At 32.2% G+C, this 23,479-nt stretch overlaps 3 protein-coding genes across 8 annotated transcripts; 1 reads left to right on the top strand and 2 right to left on the bottom strand.

Annotated features, from left to right (window-relative positions):
• The first annotated feature begins 2,340 nt into the window (after window positions 1-2,340).
• Window positions 2,341-5,027, top strand: LOC107619654 (UDP-rhamnose/UDP-galactose transporter 6). The gene is made up of 6 exons (XM_016321945.3): window positions 2,341-2,503; window positions 2,855-3,099; window positions 3,304-3,488; window positions 3,569-3,769; window positions 3,975-4,136; window positions 4,463-5,027. Exons 2-6 carry the CDS (start codon window positions 2,970-2,972, stop codon window positions 4,751-4,753), a joined length of 969 nt encoding a protein of 322 aa, XP_016177431.1. The 5' UTR covers window positions 2,341-2,503; window positions 2,855-2,969; the 3' UTR covers window positions 4,754-5,027.
• Window positions 5,028-5,995: 968 nt separating this feature from the next.
• Window positions 5,996-7,838, bottom strand: LOC107618927 (small ribosomal subunit protein uS13z/uS13y/uS13x). The gene is made up of 4 exons (XM_016321114.3): window positions 7,708-7,838; window positions 7,350-7,510; window positions 6,943-7,131; window positions 5,996-6,314 (listed from the first exon to the last, which is right to left on the bottom strand). The coding sequence occupies exons 1-4, from the start codon at window positions 7,708-7,710 to the stop codon at window positions 6,209-6,211; spliced, it is 459 nt and encodes a 152-aa protein (XP_016176600.1). The 5' UTR covers window positions 7,711-7,838; the 3' UTR covers window positions 5,996-6,208.
• Window positions 7,839-9,199: 1,361 nt separating this feature from the next.
• Window positions 9,200-19,914, bottom strand: LOC107617449 (protein GIGANTEA). 6 transcript variants are annotated; one of them, XM_016319206.3, is made up of 15 exons: window positions 19,462-19,914; window positions 18,682-18,898; window positions 16,333-16,404; window positions 16,123-16,177; window positions 15,826-15,968; window positions 15,349-15,623; window positions 14,464-14,519; window positions 13,975-14,215; window positions 13,738-13,888; window positions 13,294-13,503; window positions 11,644-13,191; window positions 11,252-11,320; window positions 10,795-11,013; window positions 10,105-10,197; window positions 9,200-9,955 (listed from the first exon to the last, which is right to left on the bottom strand). In XM_016319206.3, exons 2-15 carry the CDS (start codon window positions 18,781-18,783, stop codon window positions 9,656-9,658), a joined length of 3,534 nt encoding a protein of 1,177 aa, XP_016174692.1. In that variant the 5' UTR covers window positions 18,784-18,898; window positions 19,462-19,914; the 3' UTR covers window positions 9,200-9,655. The 6 variants fall into 6 exon arrangements, with proteins under 6 accessions (XP_016174692.1, XP_016174693.1, XP_088354188.1 ...); XM_016319207.3 differs by having other exon boundaries at window positions 18,682-18,859; window positions 19,462-19,767; XM_088498062.1 differs by having other exon boundaries at window positions 16,103-16,177; window positions 18,682-18,859; window positions 19,462-19,752.
• Window positions 19,915-23,479: the final 3,565 nt, after the last annotated feature.

The following is a 23,479-nucleotide window of genomic DNA, read 5'->3' as shown; positions in this document are numbered from 1 at the left end:
TCACTAGAATATTACAAATTTTTATAGTACTCATAACATTTTTTAAGCCATTTTTTAAAATTATTTTGTATGAAATAAAATATATTTTTAAATTATTTTGTATGGAATAAAATATTTTTTTAATTTCTAAATTATTATTGACTATGTGGAGTATTTTATTTAAAATTTGAGTACATGCATGTATTTACCTAAGTCATTAGAAATTTAGAACATTACAAATTTTTATAGTACTCCTAACATATTTTAAGCCATTTTTTTAAAATTATTTTACATAAAATAAAATATTTTTTGTATAATAATTTAAATAAATTTATTAAAAAATTTTATTAAAAAATTTTCATGAGCTATTAAAAATGGACAAAAGAATATTGTATGGAATTCGAATTGATAACTCATTAATATTTTAAAGAAGTCTTGTAATTAAATATTTTGTTAGCTTTTTTTAATGTATGAAATAAAATATATATTTTTTTAATTTTAAATTATTAATTTTTTTTGTAATTTTTTTTAATAATTTTTTTTAAATTATTACTCGAGAAATATATATTTTTAAATTTTTTAATAATTTTTTTAAATTGAGTAATTCGAATTTGTCCAATTCGAATTACTATGTACACGTGTGTAATTCGAATCACCCTGATTCGAATTAGTATGAGTGTAATTCGAATCAGTTTTATTCGAATTAGTGGGTGTGTGCATATGTATGATTCGAATTACATGGAAATAAAAATTGAATTAGGGTGATTCGAACTATATAGAAATGTGGACTGATTAATTCATGAACCAATTTTTGATTTGGCTGATTCATGTAATTTTTTCATCCCCTTGACTTAAATAAGTTATTTGCCCTTAATTAAATATTGACTAAATATGTTTATGAAAATATATTAATTTAATTCTTTTTTTTAACTACATGAACCCTATTTCCAATATGATATGTTAGCTAAATTGATAAATTTTCAAAATATATTTGGTCAGCTTTCAATTATATATATTAGGTGTCATGTATACTATTAATTAACATTTCACATAATCAATCATTGACAAAAATTATTAATTGAATAATTGAATGACAAATATAATTAATTTATAATTTTAAATAATTAATTTAATTGATAAATCTTTAACAAACGAATTTGGAGAACGTTTTATATTTCAACAACTAATTTAACTATTAAAAAATACATAAAAAAAAGTTTTAATGCCTTTCTTTTTCTTAACTCTATAGAAAGTAAACCTACCAAAGTACTCTAAAAAAGTTAAATATTCTTAAAAAAAATTAAAATGGCAATAAAAAGAAATTTATGAACTAGTTTGTAATTTTAGGTAAAATTTTTTTTCATATATGGGATTTTTTTGTAAAACTAGAAAATATTGGATTTTTTAGAATTTTATCAAAATATTAGAATAAAATTATAAAACAATAATTGAGTGAGATTTTTTTAAAAGAAAAATAAAAAATTATTCGGTGAATCTTTTTTAATTTAAATAAAAAATAAGTTAGTGAGTTTTTTTAAAACAAAAATTAAAATCAAAAGTTGTTAAGTTAGATTTTTATTTTTTTAATTAAATAAAAATTTGTTTAGAGTAATATTTAATCCATATACTTATAAACACCAAATCGTACTATTTTTTATAAATAATTCGCATCAATATATGTTACCCATATCTAATTAGACATTAAATAAATATATTTATAAAAATTTATTAATTTAGTGACGATAGGTTATATTAGCATTATGGTTTGTATAATTGAAAAAATAGACTAAATCGATATATTTTCATACGTATATTTATTCAACATCTAATTAAATATATTGAATTGAGGAATGTTAGGAGAACAGTAATTTTTGTGATTTGTAGTCATCAAATAGCCATCAATGATGATTTTAATAATGTGAAATTTCATCCAATGGCTCACTTTTCTTTGCTGATTACATGCTGGCCAGAATTTAATAAAGTTGCTGGCCCTAGACTTTTCTTATTGAATATCATGTGTGCGAGTTAACATTTTATATCATCAACAAAAATTATTAATTAAATGACAAAATAACAAAAATAATTAATTTATAATTTTTAAATAATTAATTTAAAAAGTAATCAAATTTTTAGCAACTAATTTGATCAGTTACCTCGATTTTAACACTCATAATAAAAATACAGATGTTACTTCAATTAATATGTCTTTAGTTTCTTATAAACACTCCACACTTATATTTATTTTTTCTTCCGAGTAAAATTATCGCAAATTTTTCTTTTATGGTAGCAGATGAATTTGATGAAGGAAAACATTAACCCGTCAAAACTGTATAATGTAGTAATTGTATTTTTAATAATAATGATAATAAATCTTTCTAGTTAGTAGAGAGCATAAACATATGAACCTTGGCTTCTTCTTTCTTAATCTTAAGATAACATTCCATTCACGCCATGCAGATTCTTCTCTTCTTCGCTGCTTAGCAATAGCGTGTTCCTATATCTCAATGCTCCAATGCCATTCACGGTTTGCTTCTTCTTAATCCACAAAAACTCAATTCAATCTTATCACTTTCTCATTTCTTATTAATTAATTTTCAACGATACGCTTCTGGATCTGGGAACCGATTTGGATCTGTTTGTTCGTAATGAATTAGGATAATACGATTGTTAAATCCAGATTTTTTTTTTAATTTTTTTTATTTTTTTGGTGTAACATAGTAATCGCCCAGAAATTCCAAGCTGCAATTGGAATTGGAATTCTTTTGGCGTAGAATTGTATTGGTTTTGTTTAGAAAGCTATTGATTGTTTTAATCATAGTGTTCATCTTTTTTGCACCCTCAAATGTTAAGATTTCGTGATCTTCCATTTTTCCAGGCTTATTTCTTTGTTCAAATGGATTGAATTCTGCACATCATTTCACTGTGTATGGAACACTATGGAGGCTAATTAGAAAATATTGGTGTTAAATTGCGAAAACTCGAAAAAGAACATGGCTACAGCTACCAAGGCTGAAAAGAAGGCTGCAGTGGATGCAGCTGCATGGGTGTTCAATGTTGTCACCTCTGTTGGTGTTATAATTGTCAACAAAGCTTTGATGGTCACTTATGGCTTCAGTTTTGGTAAAATCCCTTTTCCAGTTTTACCTGACATTTCTGTTATTGCTCTTTGTGTTGTCTTTCCCCTTTGAAAAAGTTTAATTTCTATGCACTGATAATTTGAACAATGCATGGAAGGTAAACTCTGTTTGATATACCAATACCATATAAGGATTTAGTATTAGTTTCTTGGATTCTCTTAATAACATTTGGCTATACTTCCCGCAGCTACAACATTAACAGGTCTTCATTTCGCTACGACAACTTTGATGACAACCGCATTAAAGATGCTAGGATATGTCCAGCCGTCTCACTTGCCATTGTTTGAACTTCTAAAATTTGTGTTCTTTGCTAACTTCTCTATTGTTGGAATGAATGTGAGCCTAATGTTGAACTCAGTGGGATTCTACCAAGTGAGTTGGGATGTTATTTAGCTATTGGTCTATCAATAAATAGAGTTTGTAATTTAATTTTACCATTTCACCATTGGCAGATTGCTAAGTTGAGCATGATCCCTGTATCCTGCCTATTTGAAATTGTTTTCGACAAGATTCGGTATTCAAGAGACACGAAACTGAGCATACTTGTTGTCCTTATTGGTGTCTCTGTTTGCACCGTAACTGATGTGAGCGTTAATTCAAGAGGATTCATTGCTGCCTCTATAGCAGTATGGAGCACTGCTCTGCAACAGTATGTAAGTGTGACATTCCTCTTCATGTGATGCATTACATCTGTTCAACTGAAATGGCATGATTCAATCATAATATATTCATTACGAATGCATACACACTACACACTATGAAGCGAACTAATGTAGTCTTATAAATTATGCTTTTAGAAATTATGCTATTTATAAAAATGTTACTGATGTGGGTGTTTCTCAAATCCTTTATGTGCAGTACGTTCATTATCTTCAACGGAAATATTCGCTAAGTTCTTTCAACCTTTTAGGACACACAGCACCTGCTCAGGCTGGAACACTACTGTTGATAGGCCCTTTCCTAGATTATTGGTTGACAAACAACAGAATTGACAAGTATGCTTTCAACTTTGGCTCCTTGGTAAGTACTGCATCACAAAAAGTTATCTCAATCTATGGATATGTAGATAAGAGCATATTATGATGAATGACTTGATCTGTTAAGTCATTGATTTCTCCATCAAGTGTATGTATATAACTCAACTGCTAATGATTGAATTTCTGTGTATAATTTTTACACTGACAATGTGTATAAATTAAATCCTTTCCTTCTTCCCATAATCTGTGATTTAAATTGAATCAATGGAGCCAACTCTATTAGTTTCTTGTCATAATCTGCTGTCATTTTTGGATGAATAAGAAATTGATCCTAACTGAGCATCTCAATTCTGATGTTGATTTTGGCAGATGTTCATAGTTCTGTCATGCACCATAGCAGTTGGCACAAACCTCAGCCAATTCATCTGCATTGGGAGATTCACTGCTGTGTCGTTCCAAGTACTAGGACACATGAAGACAATACTTGTTCTAGTGATGGGATTCTTATTCTTTGGTAGGGATGATCTCAATCTCCATGTGGTTCTAGGAATGGGGATTGCCGTGTTCGGAATGATATGGTACGGCAATGCCTCATCCAAGCCCGGTGGAAAGGAGCGATGGAGCCACGCTCTCCCCACCAACAAAACAGAACCACGATGATACCATGATTGTGATTTCGTTGGTGAAACCTGAGCTCACCAAGAAAGAAAGAAAAAGAAAGAGAAATATAGATAGTTAGGTCCTTGGAAAGAATTTTTTTATTTGAAATCAGAACCCCCAGGGGTTCTAAATTATTTCAGCCCCATTTTTGTAATTCTTTGAAATTTCTTAGTTTTGGTCTCGGTGGATATTTCCTGGTAGGTGCAGGTTCCCTGCCATGATGGAAAAAATATTTATTATTCGGTTTAGCTAATAAATTCCTTTTGAAGCCTCAGTTTAGAGAGAGTTGAAGGGTATGTTTGGTTCTTCCATTCCTATCCAATGCTGTCAATAGATTAAATACCCTCGTCATTTGCCCAACACTTTAGGTTCTGTTGTTATGAGACAAAAACAGAGAGATAGAAACAGAAATTTGGGGAAGAAATCGTATTTGGGCGTATAGACAGAAAATTAAAATTTAGCCAAAATTCTTGTTCACTTAGGACTAAGATAATTTTTGAAGTCAGGTAATATTTTTTTCTTTTTCCAAAACTATCATCACTCCCTTCTCTCCCTCGCCCTCCTTTCTGTTGTTGCCGCCTTCACCCTCCCCCACGGCACCTGTTTCTCCTCCTTCCATGCCAACGATAACAAAGACAACAGGGCCTCAAAACAAGACAATCTCTGTTTGTTTTCCCTGCAATGCTGTCACCTCCAACGGCACCCACCCAACGCAGACACTAGGGCACACCACCAAAACCTTAATGGTGCTGCTGTATCAAAAACTAGATGACTTGCAAAAGCTGAAACCATTGCCTTCCCTACCTAGCAATAATTTCCAACCATGGCCTAGTGAAAAAGATAAGGACGAAAAACACAGAATCATGAAGATGAACAATTCCAGTTTTTATTTGAAGGAAGAACCGTGGTTAAGAAAAAGTTACAAGGTGAAAATAACAAAGGTCTTTTTTTGTAACTTAAATTTGAGACAATTGCTTTTATATGTCGGTCTCAAATTTCCTCTTTCTGTCTTCATATTTCCCTCCCGAGGCAAAATCCAAATAATCCTTCTTCGGTTAATTCTCTTCATTTTCAATTGTGAATGCAATATAATACATAACACTCGTATAAGAAAAACCAAGCATAACAATAATAATAAAAAGTAAAGAACTCATTTGCTCAGGTAAAATATATCCCATCGTAATTTTGGCTTCACTGCTGTTACTAATCGATAATCATTTGAAAGTATTTTGTTAGGCCAACTTTCTGTTAAAACGCAACTTAATACTATTGGATCGGAAGTCTGATAAATCTTAAAATATCATCATAATTCAACTAAATGGAAGCTTAAAACAAATAACCAACAAAATTGAAATTGTCAAGAGAGAGCATATAACCAAAAAACGGCATCGGTGTGTAAAACATATGTCTGCCTCTTCAACAATATCTAATTTCCAAAAACCAAAATATAACAGTTTAACGCTTCTTGGATACACCAACAGTCTTTCCCCTACGGCCAGTGGTCTTGGTGTGTTGGCCACGAACTCGGAGGCCCCAGTAGTGCCTCAAACCACGGTGATTTCTGCATAGTAGTGTCAATGTGGGACGATAAAGCTGTTAGAACTTTAAAACTAACCAATGCATAAAGCATAAATTCACCAGTGATTGATTATGCTGCATATAACGTGATAAACGAAATGAAGGCGAAAAAATAACACAGGTATTATATAATAAAATATCAGAACATATTAACTTGACAGTAATTTCTTTGGTGAAGAGTAGAATTGGGTGAAGAGTGAAGATTTTTCCTAAATTTAGAATGAACATGGGCATTACACATGATAAATTTTTATTGGTGAATTTTTCCTATTCTGAAAAAAAAAAGCAATCTTCACTCTTCACCTTAGCATTACCCTAACTTGAAATATAAACTGCACTGTTGTAATTGTAACAAAAACTATCAATTTTATAGATCACATCATGATTGATAGCTAAACCAAAATATACAATCAACAAAAGCGAGTGACCTAATTTAATTTAAAGAGATGAACTTCATAAAGATTAAGACAAGTATGTCACCCATGTCTTATAAACTATATATGCGAAAAGAGACAGAGACAGCGAGCAAATTCATTCCAAATTAGTTGGAACAAACAGGACAAAACAATTCAACAATTCTAAATAAAAATTCATTTAGAGTTGAGTGAGACCTGATTTTCTTGAGTCTCTCCAAGTCATCCCTGAGCTTCATGTCGAGAGCGTTGGACACAACCTGGGAGTACTTGCCATCCTTGTAGTCCTTCTTCCTGTTGAGGAACCAATCTGGGATCTTGAATTGCCTTGGGTTGGCAACCACAGTCATCAGATTATCAAGCTCAGCAGCACTCAGTTCACCAGCTCTGCCCAAACCATCATCACAGGCAACAAAAACCATACCCTATCAGATAATTTGGCCTTATATCCTAATGTCTATAGTCTATAATTTCAATCATTAGTAAGATAACTAATGCCACAACTTATCTTATGATATCATATACATATACAAGACCTGTTGAGTTGTTATTTATAAACCATAAATTATTTCTTTGTCCAACATAAAAGGAGGAAGGTAAGGTACCTCTTGTTCATGTCGATATCGGCCTTCTTACAACAGATGTTAGCAAATCGCCTTCCGATACCTTTGATGGAGGTCATAGCAAACATAATTTTCTGCTTCCCATCTACGTTTGTGTTCAGAACACGAAGAATGTGTTGGAAATCCTCGTTCGCCACCAGAGACTACAATACCGGAGCCAAAACAAAATGTCGGAAACCAACAAAAAGGGATTCGAATATGAAGAGACAAGTAACAGTTACGAAACTACAGCAGCTAAATAAAAATTGCATCTTTATTTCAAATCAGCGGAACAATCACCGCACACGAGAGAGAGAGAGAGAGAGAGAGAGAGAGAGAGAGAGAGAGAGAGGGAACGCACCATTTTGGATGAAGAATGAGTTGGGAGAGAGTGAAGGATTGATGGCGCCGAAGCTGAAACTCTTGGGCGATTGAAGATGCAGAGATTCTAGGGTTTGGGAGTGAAATGCGATCTTATATAGTGTGCTGCGCTCAGGGTTTTGTTCACTGTACAGGGTGAACTATGATTTGAATGACAAGTTTGCCCCTCAATGTGCTTACTACGACAGCGTTTCGTATATCTTGGGCTTTAAGTCCTTTGGGCTTAACCAAAAACAAAATAAAAGTAACCACTTTTTTCATTAGGTATCTATCATTTCAGACAAACACTAAGGTGGGTTTGGTACCATGAAAACAAAATTGCATTTAGTTTACGTTTTTTATTTTTAGAATTTTGTAAAAGAATAAATAAAACAGTAAAGACAACAAATAGAAGGTGAATATTCTAATAAATATTCTATAATTATTTTCATATGAAAATATTTTCTTTTGACTATTGGATGATATATTATTAGCTTTGATTTTGTCATTTTAGCATGTTATAAAAGTATTATCTTTATTTAAAAGCATAATTATTTTTTTAAAATCGTTATTCTTTTCTTATAAATCGCGCTTTTAAAATATAGCTAGACAATATATTCACGAAAAGATACTTTTAATATTTTTATTAGAGTAAGTGCCTAATTAGAATCTCTTAATAAAAATCACTTGTTTTATTGGGTATTTATCATTGACTACGATTCTACGAATACTAATTGCTTGTTAGTTTGTTGGCACTTGGATGGGTTAAATAGGGATAGTTAACCCAAAAATCTAAGACTTTTCCATGTATGTCCACAAAAATCTGTTTAACATACTACATGCTTCGCTATCTATCTTAAGACGTGTTTGTTTCTAGACCAAAAAAAAAAAAAGGACGTATTTGTTTTTATTGAAAAATTGAAATGCTATTTCACTTCTTCTTTTAAAAAAAGTATATTATTTGTACGAAAAATCAATACTTATTTTGAAGGAAGCAACGGTAGGTTAAAACAGCTCGATTAGAATGCTAGGAATTAAAATTCATTTGAGTTAAATTCTTTTTCTTACTTTAGAATAGTTAAAAATTAATGATTTAAATTGCTGTCAGAATTTCAATTCTCATTTTTTCTTCATTTGTAACAGATTTCCAAATCAATTCTCACACGCTTCAAATTTAATATGTCAAATATCAAAAATTGAATTTCATTCTATTAATATATTATAATCATTCCAAAATTATAGAATTGAGTTTCAAATAAAAATAAATTCTTTCGTTAAAAAAAATAGAATTTTTTTCTCATATTAAATAATTTCCAAACAAGCTACCAATACCTCACAGTGTTCTCTTAAAAACGAGTTGCAACTTCTAAGTCAATTCACTAGGCATATTAGTTCCTTAATGTTTCATGAGAAAATTGTGTCTTGTTGGAATACCGTATAAATGTTGTTGCTATATTAAAACGTAAAAAAAACCAAAGTGATGATGCCAAAGATTAAATGTCACACAACTTTATAGATAGATTAAAAGTAAACCAGCTGAACACAGACTCATCATACAGTTAGATTTAAATGTCATTACAAGCCAAATCAACATAAGCAACACATACAACATAAGACAAGGATTAAAAAGTGGTTTTTAGTTAATGTACAAATTTCTTCTACCGAGAGCATAAGCACAATCATTAGCATGCAGTCCACTGTGAGAACTTCTGATCCAGGTTCAGAAACAGCACATTAAAGCATAATACAAAATTAGCTTTTCTTTTCTGTATAACCAAACTGGAATCAGGACTGTGGCATTTTTAACAGGACTAGCACATGATGTTACTTATTTTGCAACCCCGTTAGTTCCAAAAGCATAAATGACATCTGTTTCTATAACAAAGTCTAGGCAAAAAATTGTCATAGACTAAGATGGTTTTACATGATTTCACTTTCACTTTTCATGTTCATATGGTAATGGTACAGCCTAATTCTTTTGCTGCGGTATTGAGATACTTTATAGACAACTCATTCGAAAGTCCACTGTGAGCTTCCCATGTCAAGCATTTTTCTATGTCAGCTTGCCAGTCAGTGACATCCAAATTGAAGTATGGATAAGAGGGGTCGGGGATGCCGTTTATTTGCGGCGGTTTAGGACCAGATCTGATCGAGCCTGTATGCAAGATGTCCCGAAGAACCGAAATGCTCAGCGCACGGACATGTGCACTTGGATGGGAGAGGCATCTAACAGTGGCTGATAGGCGGCACTACATGTGGTATATTCACACAGAGATCAGTAAACAATCTATAGAATAACTAATAAAGCACATAAAACAAGTTAGAAATTCATATTCATGTTAATGCCATAATTTCATTAACCATATGTTAGCCAAGTTAGAAAAAGATGTTTGGTTACCTTTAACAGGTTTGAAAGGCCATCCGCCACTGCCAATCCAGATTCACCCAACTCGAGCACAGGCTGTACTGCTCTAGCTGTTACTTCCAGCAGCTGGTCATCATTATCAAATATTGAGAATTTGAGATACTAATATCAGTAAAAACATAGGAAATGCCAAATCCATCCTTCAAAGTGCCAGAAGTTGGTGCTAAATGTTAATCGGTCACAGGATGAATGTGTGCATTGACTTATGTTTTCACACCGAACAACAACAACAACAAAGCCTTGTCCCACTAGGTGGGGTTGGCTACATGGTCAAATGACTCCGTTGAGTTCTATCATGTATCATGTATACAGAGAGACTGTTTTCACACCGAACAACCATGACAAATATCTTGATATGCAATCAGTGTATAGAATTTTACAATATCAACTAATCAGATGCTGTCATGTGTACGACTTGATGACAATAATCAAATAAGTTTTTTGGCATAGCTAATTTGAATGGATTTAAAGAGTTAACATAGAATTCAATGACAATAAATAATATAATCTAATAGAAGAAAATTCCTGTGATTATAATTTTCCACCATCATGTGACCAGGAACTGAGTCTATTGCTTTTTAACTTGTTAGTAAAGCAACTAGTTTCACTAGTAACTGAATTGAACTTCAAAATCAAAGAAAAGCTAATGTTGTAAAATGCTACCTCCAGCTGTGGTAAAGTACAAGCTTCTCCATCAACCAGCATACCATCTGTGGCTCGTAGCAGCAAATCTGACGCACTTGCCAAAATTACCAATGACTCTGCACTATCATGATTCCTCATTAGCTCCACTATCAATTTCACGATCCGCTGATTGACTCTCCACATCTTCTGACCCAGATCATCATCCTTGGCAATCCATGGCTGCAATTCCCTCTCCGCCTGACAAGCAACAAGCCGCAGAAAGTGACTAAACAGATGAAATTTTCGAAACAAAGATAATACAGAAAAAGACAACTGATAAAGAAAGTATAGGTGAGATCTTCAGCATCAGATATTTGAACTTCATAGGCATTATGAGGCAATTCTAAAAGTAATTCTTAATTCTTCTTGTCAATTATATACTCATTCTTTTAAATTATGATTAAATAAATTAAAGGTAATAAGGCGAAATTTGGACCTGAAGAACAACTGCTGTTGCTGCTTTTGTTGGTGACGCTGATACAACATTGCATAATGCATCAACAACCTACATAAAAAATAAATAAATAAATAAAATAAAACCCAGTAATGATCCTTTTTAGCAGCACTAAGGAAATTAATGACATATCTTGCTATCTGAATCGACTATAAAAAGCTTTTTAATGTCTCTTATTGGGGTATTGTCTTTGTCTCATTTTCAATAATCTTTTTCTCCTTTTAAAAAGTCTATCTCCCCATGATTAACAAAATCATAATTGTTATATCAACAAAAGTTTGGTTTCAGAACTCTAGGTCAATTTAAAAGAATCACCAAAAACATAAAGAAAAAAGGATAACACAGTTTGTAATGTACAATTTGTGCACTTGTACCTGCCTCCAGCCCTGTTGGGCAGAAGTGCTTTCTGCACAAGGTTGAGTTTCAGGGGAAGCAATCAACTTGTGCCATAGTAGTGAAACAACAGAGAAGCATAATTCTTGTTTCTCTGCCAGCATGGATCTGAGGAAAATTTGTGCATTGCAACTCAATCCTATATGTCTGTCCATTGTAAGAAAGTTGGCGAGATCAGAAGCATCCAATGGAAAACCTGTGACACCTTTACCTAAGGTACACCCTCCTGATGCTTCATTTGAACAAGAAGTTTTATCAGATTTGCGGTTAAGTTTTGATGGACCCGAATCTTCCAAAGTAGTAATAGATGTTTGCCTAGGGTCAAAGCAGCTACTACTTTCACACTGATTGTGTCTTTTACTACCAAGAGAAACAACAGAGTCCTTCCAAGTAGGTGCATGAATTAACGTAGCTTCTAATGGCTCTGCTTTGATAACTATAGACGCTACGGCTTTGCTATGAATATCTATGAGATTATACAAGGATGATGCTCTGGAGTGAATTTCATTGTCCCATTTGCACCGAATCAGAACAGAAAGAGCATGCATGCAAGCTTTGGACCGTCTAAATAGTTCAGAGACATGTGCAGCAACCATAGCTGCAGCGACTATCTCATTTGAGCTGTAACTCCATGGAGTGCCAACTGATGACGGCTTCAATGAAAACAAAGCCTCCAAAATTGCTAAGATTCTGTGAGTATGGCGTATAGCTGAGTCTACGCCGTTCTGCAACTCATGTGACGTTCCATTTATTCTAAAAGGCTTGGCTATATCTTTTACATTGTTGGAATCTGAATGATTATTCCCCCGTGAAATCAGAGGGAACAATTGAAGCTCACAGGCAAGAGCACAAACAGCAGCCAGAACATAAGAATCAAATGCTGCTATAGGACCTTGCTTCTTCATTTTCCTATTTCTAGTTTCTTTCTGAATTTCAGACACAGCATGCAAGTCCTCAATGATTTCCTCGGCTGAATAATTGTCCTCACCTCTCGGCCTCTTGCTTCCGCTGAATTGTGCTTCATGACTAACGCAGACAGTTAAGACTACGAAAAGCAGGCGTGAGGCGAGCTCAACAGAAGCACATGATTCTAAGAAAAGTGAATGAACCATCGTGCGGAGTTCTGCTACAGCAAGGTTTTTGGAGGCAGACCCCACTCCAAAGAGGTACTTTGATTTTCTGTTTTGTTCTCTAGTGGTGTCAGACGGAAAGGTCCTCTGAAGAATAGCTTCCACTGTAGCAGCAAATATTTTCATAAGACATGCCTCCGATGGGCTTCCGCGTGGAAGGTATTCGAGGACCTTAAGTAGGGGGATGTATAAATTCCATGATAGTATAGGAGGTTGTAGTGGAGTTGCAACTATAATCTCTGGAAGATCAACAGCTGAGGAACTTGTAGGAATCAGGCCATAAGCAGCTTCCCAAATGGTGCAAATTCTCCATTCAACCTCTGGGCCATGTGCACACAGCATGGATGCGATGCCTTGTGCAGTAGCCTCCATGGAGGCTTCTGCTGCAGGAACTTCTATCTGATCAACACTTATAAATTTCAGCATGTGGAAAGAATTTTTCTGATGTGGTTTACAAAATAAGAATGAAAAAAATATATGTAACTGACAAAAACTAACAACCTGCTTTTTGTAGGAAGAGATATAACCACCCAAGGGTTCATGTTGGACTTCTACTCCATCAACTTGCCTAAGAGGTGGGAAAAGTAATGCGGGCTGGGAAAGTACACGAAAAAGCAAAGCTGCTGCGGCATCAGCAGCTATGCCTGCTCTCATGGACATTGCAGTCCCTATTGCACGCAAGAAATGCAAATGCATCCAATTTCTAGGAAGCTGCATCAAAGGAACAGTAAAGTTCATCAGCCAATTAGCTTTAAGTCTTTCACAAGGTTTCTTCAAATGAAAACATCACAATACACAATTATTTTAGAAATAAGAGTGCAACTTTTCTTCTTGATCCAAAAATCAAGCAACTTACTCATACTTGCCAAAATATTAACTTAGGTTTTCATTAATGTAGCAACAAATTATTTTGTGATTTTGCTATAAGATTTTATAGTTTATTACCCTTATGCCTGAAGCATAATCTTCAGCAGCTCGAAGAAGCTCCACAAGCTGTACAGCAGCATCAAGTGCATCTGGGGCCCATGATGGTGGTGCTTCTAAGAGTCCAAGAAGAAGTCTCTGTGTAGCACTTGGAGTAGCAATGGCATAGTATCTGCAAAAGTCATGTGTATACATTTACGCAGGCAGATGACTTTATGAACAAGTAAATAACACAAAAAGTATTGAGTCTAGAATAACCTATGAAATAAGCGTGCATATGGCTCTAGAGCTGGTAATCCAGCAACTAGATGCTCATCTAGAGCTGTTGTTGGTGGAGGAAGCAAAAGGGCAGGGACAGCAGCTGCTGTTAAAGTAGCAGTCTCATAGCGAGCAACTTCATCATCACAAACACTTAATATAACACCGGCACCATTGGCAACAGCCCATCTTGGAGTCGAAGGCACAAGTTGAGGATGCTTCCCGGAACCACGTGAAGAAGCTAAGAGAAAATTCATGCATGAGAACATTAACTTAGGAATAGTCTTGAAAAATTAATAGATCAACAAGATCTTATCAATTTTGGATTAACTGAGAAAGTGGTAGATGTGATAGTGTAGATAAAATAAAAACAGGGAAGATGAACATGAACATGTAGGCCAATGCCTAATCCGTGTTATGAGGCACATATTATGATGCATAAATTTCATTGACAGAACTTCTATATTAAATAACTGGAATTCAATGTACCAGTTGTTGGGGGCTTGAGTTCTCCTGCAGCATATTTACCCATAACACCACTGCACCTGTGAACATAGATGGCAAGATCCATTGACATCAGCAAAATGTACTTAGTACCAGGAATAACGATAATATGGTAAACAGGAAATAGTTCAAATTAATAAAGTAGAACAAAGAAGAAATTGCAGACCCTTGGCCTCAGTTAAAACATACACGATACAGTTCCTAACGTGTCCCCAAGGATAAGGCCTAGCCCAGTCAACACCTAGGATGTTTTTCCTCTTGGTTACATAGCTCTAGGAGTGGATTCCCATCCTCTTATATGTTACATATTAAATAAATTGTTCTTATAGTGAAATAATTGCTGTTCTAAACTTATTTTAATTTCCCATGGTTACTTGACAAAACTTTTGAATGCAGTGTATAACTTCACATAAAAGGATTAAGAATGGCAATTGGTACTCCACTCGAACTAACTTTCAAACATTCCCTCAAATAGCAGGTAGATCAACACATAAATATTGTTGCAAGCGCAATGGGATCAACTGACATAGGTTGGTTCATCTGATCAGTCTTTTGCTCACATATGACCATGACTTGGGTTCAACTCTCAAGTTCTCCTAATGGTGGTGAGCTATACATATCTTCGTAAGCACTCCTTGGTTTGAAAGTTGGTGTTTGTTTTAGTTTGGTTTCTGAAATTTGTGTACCAAGAAATATGGTTGACTTTAAGGTCAAACCTTCAAGCTGAATCAAGCAGGACCATGAAACCCCTAGAACTAGCTAAAGCACACATACATACAAGATTAACATCATCTACCGAATTCAATGGGCTAAATAATATGCTGCTAGCTCGTTATGCATATTTCGGACTTTTTTTAAAAGAACACTCACCATCTGAAATAGTCACTTCTAATGCCTACAGGTGCAGCCAGCAATATATCAGTAATCCATGGGGACAGAGGCCTTATTGGTTTTTTCTCTTGCTGTATCAAAGAATTTTGAACAGACTTCCCATCAACCGAGTCACTAGTGGTCGCATGGCTGCCACTGCTGCTTCTTTCTGATTCACCATATTGCCTTTCGGTCTTGAATATTGGGCGATTGTAATGAGTTAAAATTCTCAAAATTTCACCACACGCCAAAGCCCATTGTTCTGAGTATTCATTCTGCGAATATATGCAAAGCACAAATGTAAAACTCTTTTCAAATACTGAAGCTGAATAACTGCCATATTTAGTAATTAAGAAACTAGAATACAGAACAAGAGTAGATTCGAAAAATAAATAAAGGCAAGATGAATTAAACAGCAAGAAGACTTTAGTAAGAAATTGAATTCTACATACAAATCAAATTATGAAGCAATTATACCTCACTCTTTGGGGAGACTAAAGATATGAACGAAGCGAATGGAGGGCTGCTCTTATAGTAGACTATCGTGCCATCAATAATGCATGAAATAATTGGAAGTACAACTGCATGCCCATGCTCTGGATGATGAAGAACAAATGTTGCTGGACATACAAGCAAATACATAAAGTAGTTAACATGTAGTAGAAGTAAATTAACTGTAATCTGAGACTAACATGAATTAAATGACCATGCCCATCAAAAATTAAATAAATAAATAAATAAAAATTAAACTAACATGGGATAGAGCATAAATACCCAAAACATCGTCAAAGAGAAGTATTTCCTGTGATGGATAACGGTTACGGATCAACTGCCAAATTAACATGTAACAATGAGTAGTTTTCATAGAAACTATTGGATTTCTCGTCAAAAAGATATTTCAACAAAAAAAATGAATATATGAAAATAACTAGTGTATAGTTCAGTTCAAGAGGTTTATTTGTAACATAAGTGCATTGTTCATACCTCAGCAATATCGTCAGCAAATTGCTCTGATGTAAATTGAATGAAGAACTCAACATATGCTGCAATTTGATCCTATGGAAAATCAAAAATAATGTCATAAGACCATGGAAGCAGAATTACAAGAAGCTTCTGCTCTAGCAAACAATGCAAGGTAGTTATACAATTCTTTACATGTGAATTTGGAGATAACGCCAAAAAATAACAATCTATTAAGTTATAAAAGAAACTGCCGAGAAATTAAATTGAAGAATTCAAGTCATTGGCATCATTCTGTTATCAACATATTATCCCATTTCTGGGACCTTTTTTCTTCAACAGAAGAAATGCAAGTAGACAGGACAAGTGCCCTCTAAAGAAAATCAAAATAAATAAATAATCAAATAAAATACAAATAGAAAACAGGAGCTTCACATCAAGTGAGCAAAGCCCGCAGTCCTCTCAAATCCAGCACAGAAAACCCTCTAAAACAAAGATTAGTTAAGCTACCATTAAGAAGTTGAGAATGATACAACTACTGCAATTAAGTCTTTTCCTAGTAGGTGTTGTATGGCTGATCAAGCAAAGCGCATCCTATCATACACCACCATAAATAACAAGACTTCAAACAGTCCCTCAGAAATGACCTATGAGAATGTGCTCCAAACTCTGATGATTAATCAAACAGTCACCAAGCTTCCCAGAGTACCACACTTGTAGCCTTGTAGGTAGTATCATGCCAAAATTAAAATATAGAGATGCATCCGTACATCTAGTTTCATTTATAGTCCGCATCATTTCAATTTATTTGAGATGCTTATAGTCCAAGTTGTCAAATAATACAACACTGAAGAATCTAACATCTCTTTAGAATTGATTATCTCCTAACACAGATGGTTTTGAAACTTTTGTTTGGATTTTCCAGGAACTTAAGGCGTTTAGGTTGTTGACATTTCAAGATCAAGTTCTTGAATATCCTTGTTTCTGTATTTTCCAACTAGGAATCATTTCAATTGTCAATCCTCACAGAAATCAAGTCCTTTTAAATATTACACATTTATTTGGTTTTCCATACCCTAGCATTGCTCAATAACACAGTTACTAGTAAATTGGCCACAACATTTAGTGTCAAGGCTTCAGCATCCTAGTAACTAAACAAGGATGGATGTGTTCAAGTTATAAAATTACACTGTTCACCCATTACCTGTTGAATCTGTGGCTTACCACTAGGACATATTTTGTAATTGCTAGTAAAAAAGTTCAGCCTTCCCAATTAAGCCTACAGGAATCTTGCCGATTCAACCTGAATTTGAAGCTACCCTACCTAATCCAACTTCAAAAAACTTTATGGATATGTAATTTCTACACTTTCAACAAAATTCCGGAAAATAATTTATGAAAAAAATGGAACAACTTTAGAAATTTCCAGAAGATTCATAAGATTAAACACATAGTTTTTCAATAATAATAATAATAATAAATAAGATACTAGTATTTTCTACAGTATAAAAGTATCCAACTGCAATATGATGCTTCCCAGGAATATTTTTAAAGTCAAACTCCGGATAAATCATCAATCATAATAAACAATTATGAACACCAGTAACAGTTACAAGTTACCAAGCTTTTTTCATTAACATCTAATGGAAAATATCAAACTTTCCTACATTCTATGCTCTCACAAGAATATTGCATCAGTGCCACACAGAACACTCTATGCCTCGGCTAATATCAGCACTCATCCGTCACACACGCTGTAAACCAAAAATTTGTGCATGATTGAAAATTCTTAGTTAGCAACCAAATTCGGCTCAATAGAATGTTATCAAACTATATCTCTTCACATATGGAATGATCCCATCATGCCACTGACCTATCATCCTTCTATAGTTCTACTCTTAATAAAACATCTGCTACCTTTCCCAAAGAATATTCATAGAGAAATTAAATTCCCCAAACGGCTTTAATTCTATAAGCCTTATAACAAACAGTGAAGCATCAAACGAAAAAATAATTATTACAATACATACATACACACGTACATATATACATATTTGCATACATGTGTAATACATGCATACATACACACACACAAATGAATATAGATTCCTTGTCAGTAATATTGTATTTACATAATCATTTTATATCATCATCAAGTTTGACTTTTGCATAAAGTATTTCAAAAGTCACATATATAGACATGTTGGATAGACTATGAGGTATTTCCAGAGGCTCTACCCATTTGAAGTGCCTATGAACTTCAAAATAGTGCAATCTACTTCAGAATGAACAATTAAAAAAAATCTTTTTAAGAGAATAATATTAGCTATTAAACATTAAGCAATGAAAAGGAAAAAAGCAGTAAGATGATACCTTTCTTTGTTGACCGTCCGGTGGGGGAGGCCAGAACAACGAGGAGTATTGAAGTCGGTCGATCCACCTTTCATTGGAAGCAGCCATTGAAGAAGAAGACATCTATGAACTTTGAAGGTTGTTCCCTTCTCTACCACTGATTACCAAAAGCAATTATCCACAATCCAGCCAAAACATGCTACCAATCAAGAATTAAGATATCGTAATTCAGCATTCCCTGCTTAGCATCAACTTTTTACCTTAGTATCCAATCCTTTCACCGAAAATTTTTCATTCAACTAAATATATTCCAGAAAGAGGGGGGAGGGGTGATTTTGCTTTTGACAGAAACCAGGTAGGTCTCAGAAAACTGTTAATAGCTGTTAAATTCAGAAATTTTAGCTGTTTCTATATGTGTATCAAATTTTAAAACTAACAATTTATTTCTGAGTTTCTTTTCACTATAAACATGCAAGAGAGTCTTCAAATCAATTTAAATAAAATAAAATAAAACCTCAGTAAAACAGAACAAATTATTCAAAAAATAGTACAGAAAATATGAAAAAAAATAAATTCAGAGACAGCGCCTTAATATCTATGAACAACTCAGATTCACCGCATAAAAATTTAAAATAAAATAAAAGAGGAAGGCCACTAAGGTAAAAGCACAAACACCAGGAACACAGCCAAACAAGTACACAAACTAAATCATCCGAAAAAAAAAACGAAAAAAAAATTGACAGCTGAAATTTCCAAAAAGGAGAAAAAGAATATAACGGGAAAAAGGAGAGAGCTATGTACCTGAGCAGTTTATAATTTCTATTATAAGGATGCGATCTCTTTGAGGAACTATCTTTGCTGATTTGGAAGGGTTCACAAAACTATTAACTGATGAAGCAAAACAAAAAAAGGGGGAAGTTTTCTTTGTTTTTTCCCCCGAAAATTTAACCGGAATAAATTTTTATGGAAGAAAAAAAAAATTCTGGAGGGATGGGGGTGGTGGTGGTAGTTTTGTGCTTCAGAGAGAGAGAGAGAGAGAGAGAGAGAGAGAATGAAAGAGAAGATCTTTAGGAGCTCTCACAACACAAGCTTAGATTGAGTGCATACGTGGCAATGATATTTTCCTCTCACCTCACAGGCTCTCTGTCACGTCATCATGTATGTATGTATGTATGTATACTCTCTCATGCACCATCATCATCATCTCATATCATATCACATGACATTGTTTCAAGTGTTATTATCGCTACTACTACTACTAAATACTAGTTTAATTACGATATTTCTTCATGTGTAACACCATATGTTGATTTCTCTGATACTTTAATAATTTTACATTTAAATAATATTTTTACTTTTATAAAATATAATTATCACTTCCATAATATTATATATATAACCTAGCCTATAAATATAATATTAAAAAAATCGGTGTATATAAATTTGATAAATGGCATAAACAAACTAAGATGACCTATAATATTACACTAATGTTTAAAGTTGTCAAACTCGTGAGTCTAAGTAAATTCGTGGAGCTAATATAAACTCGATTCGTGAGTTAACTCGTATACTCGTACGAGTTCACTTATTATGAAGTTTTTATATATATATCATACATAATGTATAATTACTCAATTCTAACCCTTTAAAATTAATAATATCAATCTTAAAGCATATAATAAATTAAAATAGTAGCACACATTATAACAAATACTTTAAAATACACATTTAAATTTTCTACAATTATTCTTATACAAATACAACATAGAACAGATAAAATTAAAAATTCTAAATCTGTAATACTAAATCTTTAATTGAACATTGAACAATATCAAATAATCAAATTAGAAACCCAAAAATTAATCAAATTATAAATTATACTAACACTGTAATTTACCAAAGCTGCAATACTAAAAGTAAAAAAAATATATATATATATAAATCTTTAACTCTACATGACTAAAATAATAAACATTTGACAATTCAACATTCAATATAACTTTAACAATCTGTTTACGACATATAATTAACTCTAATCAAAATAATTAATTACTAACAGCCATGAATGGGTGAACCATATGGCCATCTAATATAAACGATAAGTAATAAGCTAAAATTAGAAGTAATAAAATTTAAAAAGCAAAAAGAAAACCTAAATCAAGAAGCAAAGGCTCAAAGAAGGGACAAAGCCATACAAAAAATAGAGAATGCAGAAGCAAAGAAGGGGAAAAGTCCCAGCAACAACGGATCGATGACAAAGGTGCAACAAGCAGTGGTGGTAAGGGTGCATAGTAGCAGCACGAAACGACGACGACAAAGAGTCATAAACTTCACGACGGCGCGAACCAGAGCAGAGATAGGACTGTAGGAGAAGTAGTCGAACTCGTGAATGGTGATAGCACGATAGAGTTGCGGATAGTGGAGATGTGAAGAAATACAGAGTAGAGTGCAACAGAGGTAAAATTCACAAAGACAAGGGCGCAAATCATAGCAGAGGTAGCAGACGCAGGCGAACAACGACAGTTCGACGGGGAATGGCGACTGCGGCAGAATATGGAGAAAGTGAGACTTGAGAGAAACGACGCAAATGAGTGAGTTGTGAGTGAGATTTCTTTCATTCTTTGGGAGTGTTATCGTAACCCTAATAGAAAATGTGTTTTTTTTTTTTTTTTTTTTTTCAAAATGACGCTTTCTTTGAGCAAAAATGAAGAAAAACACAAACTCGCTAACTCGGTCCTAGACTCGTGAGTTTGACCGAGTCTAGCCGAGTTTACTCAGGATCGAGTCTATACCCGAGTCAACTCGATTCCATATCTAAACCCGTAAACTCGTACGAGTTTATTCGCGAGTTTGACAACAATACTAATGTTCTAAAAGGCTAAAATAGATAAACTTACATACATGTTCTAAAGTAAATTTATGCTACGATTTTTTAATGTAAATCGAATCATTTGAATTTAATTTACTATATATGCTATATCAATAGTAAATCGAATTTAGCCAATAAGTTATAGCTCAAATGACATAGTCTCCCTATACTCATCGAATTTAGTTAATTCGATTTAATATTGATACAGATTATTGATATTTATTACTTTTAAGTTAATTGTTATTAACTTTAAAACATAAATATCAATAAGAAAATAATCCTATATAAATCCAAATAAAACATCAAAAAATAAAAACAAATAAAAATAGAAACTCAACTTTCATGTCTTAGTTCAAATTTTAAAAAATCTAAATTTTTATAACTTATGAATGTAAAAATGAACATTAAACGATTTTTAAAAATTCATTAAAAATCATCATTTGGCTCATTAGTATCTTAAAAATTATTACCGTAATTTTTTATGTTAAAAAATTAATATAAAATACAATTCTTTAAAATGGTATAAAAGTTAAAACTTGAATATTTTTAAAATAAAAAATAATAAATAGTTATACAATATATAATGACCAACTATATTTATATAATATATAATTTGAAAAATAATTAAAATACTATATTAGTTACCTTATTATTTAATTTGTAAAATTAAGTATAAAATTTATTGCTTTGTTCTAACTTAAACTTGGAATTTTTAGAGCATAAAATTATTAAAGCATAAATAGTAAATCGAATCCAATTAATTCTATTTACATTAATAAATCGTAAATCAAATTTAAAATATTAGTCAAAATTATCCAATTATACTATTTTTAAAATAATTATATTACGATCCTCTATTTATTCTATATTAACCACTATAAGGTGTTGAGGTTTCAAAACTTATATATAACTGCTGCATAGAGTGAAATAAACTGTTACAGACAATAATAGTTTGTAAAGAAACAATTTTAATACGTAAATCACAACAGAATATAGCAATTGTGAAAATATTTAAATTTTATATCTACATTTATTAAATACATATATAAATTAAATAAATTATTTTATTAAAATTTAAATATTAAAAAAACTTATATAAATTTTAAAAAATATAATGTTTTAAATTAAAGTGTAGTTAAGATCTAATTTTTTTTTTTTTACTTATCCCACTTTATTCGATTGATTTGAATACACATATTCATTAGTGTAATAATAATAATAATAATAATAATAATAATAATAATAATAATAATAATAATAATAATAATAATAATAATAATAATAATGAAGATCACTATCAAATATAGATTGTATAAAGATAAAGGCTCTTGGAGAGGGGGATCGGAAGGAGAGGGAAGAACAAGAGATATCCATTTAAACATATTTACTATAGTGTATTTTATAATTGTTATGAAATTTTGATAATACTTAAATATTATTGTCACTAAAATTAAGGTTATCTCTTTATATTATTTAATAATGTTTTATTTTAAAACAAAAGTCTAAATATTTTAAAAGGTAATAATAATAATAATAATAATAAAACTTAAATTTAATATTTTTAAGTGGTATAAAAAATTTATAATTATTATAACTATAATCTAAGCAAATTTCATCATATACTAAATTCATTTCTTATTCACAATCTATAAAATAGGGACATAAATATAAAATACAACAAGATACGAGATATTTAAATATATTAATTTTAGTTTTTTGTAAGATACACGAACATAATATATATATATATATATATATATAAGTATTTTTTAATAAAATAATATATTAATATTTTATTGATATAAGAATACATATTAATGTTTTAAGTGTTTTTAATTTTTAATTATATAAAATGTTTTTAAAATTTTAATAAATAATAGTATATATCATTTTTAAATTTATTAAAAAATATAAATTAAAATAATAAGTTTGATCATGATACGTAATAAT

This window comes from Arachis ipaensis, chromosome B9 (assembly GCF_059453495.1).
Source record: "Arachis ipaensis isolate K30076 ecotype BB chromosome B9, ASM5945349v1, whole genome shotgun sequence".
NCBI classification, from domain to species: domain Eukaryota; kingdom Viridiplantae; phylum Streptophyta; class Magnoliopsida; order Fabales; family Fabaceae; genus Arachis; species Arachis ipaensis.
This window is presented reverse-complemented; position numbering and strand designations above follow the sequence as displayed.

Excerpts from the sequence above, each read along its gene's own strand:
- LOC107619654 (XM_016321945.3), top strand. The coding sequence starts at position 2,970 with ATGGCTACAGCTACCAAGGCTGAAAAGAAGGCTGCAGTGGATGCAGCT. Across the intron at positions 3,489-3,568 it reads ACTCAGTGGGATTCTACCAA|ATTGCTAAGTTGAGCATGAT; the intron begins GTGAGTTGGGAT and ends CACCATTGGCAG. Across the intron at positions 3,770-3,974 it reads GCACTGCTCTGCAACAGTAT|TACGTTCATTATCTTCAACG; the intron begins GTAAGTGTGACA and ends CTTTATGTGCAG.
- LOC107618927 (XM_016321114.3), bottom strand. Across the intron at positions 7,132-7,349 it reads GATATCGACATGAACAAGAG|AGCTGGTGAACTGAGTGCTG; the intron begins GTACCTTACCTT and ends TGGTTTGGGCAG. Across the intron at positions 6,315-6,942 it reads GAGAGACTCAAGAAAATCAG|AAATCACCGTGGTTTGAGGC; the intron begins GTCTCACTCAAC and ends ACTACTATGCAG.
- LOC107617449 (XM_016319206.3), bottom strand. The coding sequence starts at position 18,783 with ATGTCTTCTTCTTCAATGGCTGCTTCCAATGAAAGGTGGATCGACCGA. Across the intron at positions 13,504-13,737 it reads ATTATGCTTCAGGCATAAGG|CTTCCTAGAAATTGGATGCA; the intron begins GTAATAAACTAT and ends CCTTTGATGCAG. Across the intron at positions 11,321-11,643 it reads CCCAACAGGGCTGGAGGCAG|GTTGTTGATGCATTATGCAA; the intron begins GTACAAGTGCAC and ends TTTTTTATGTAG.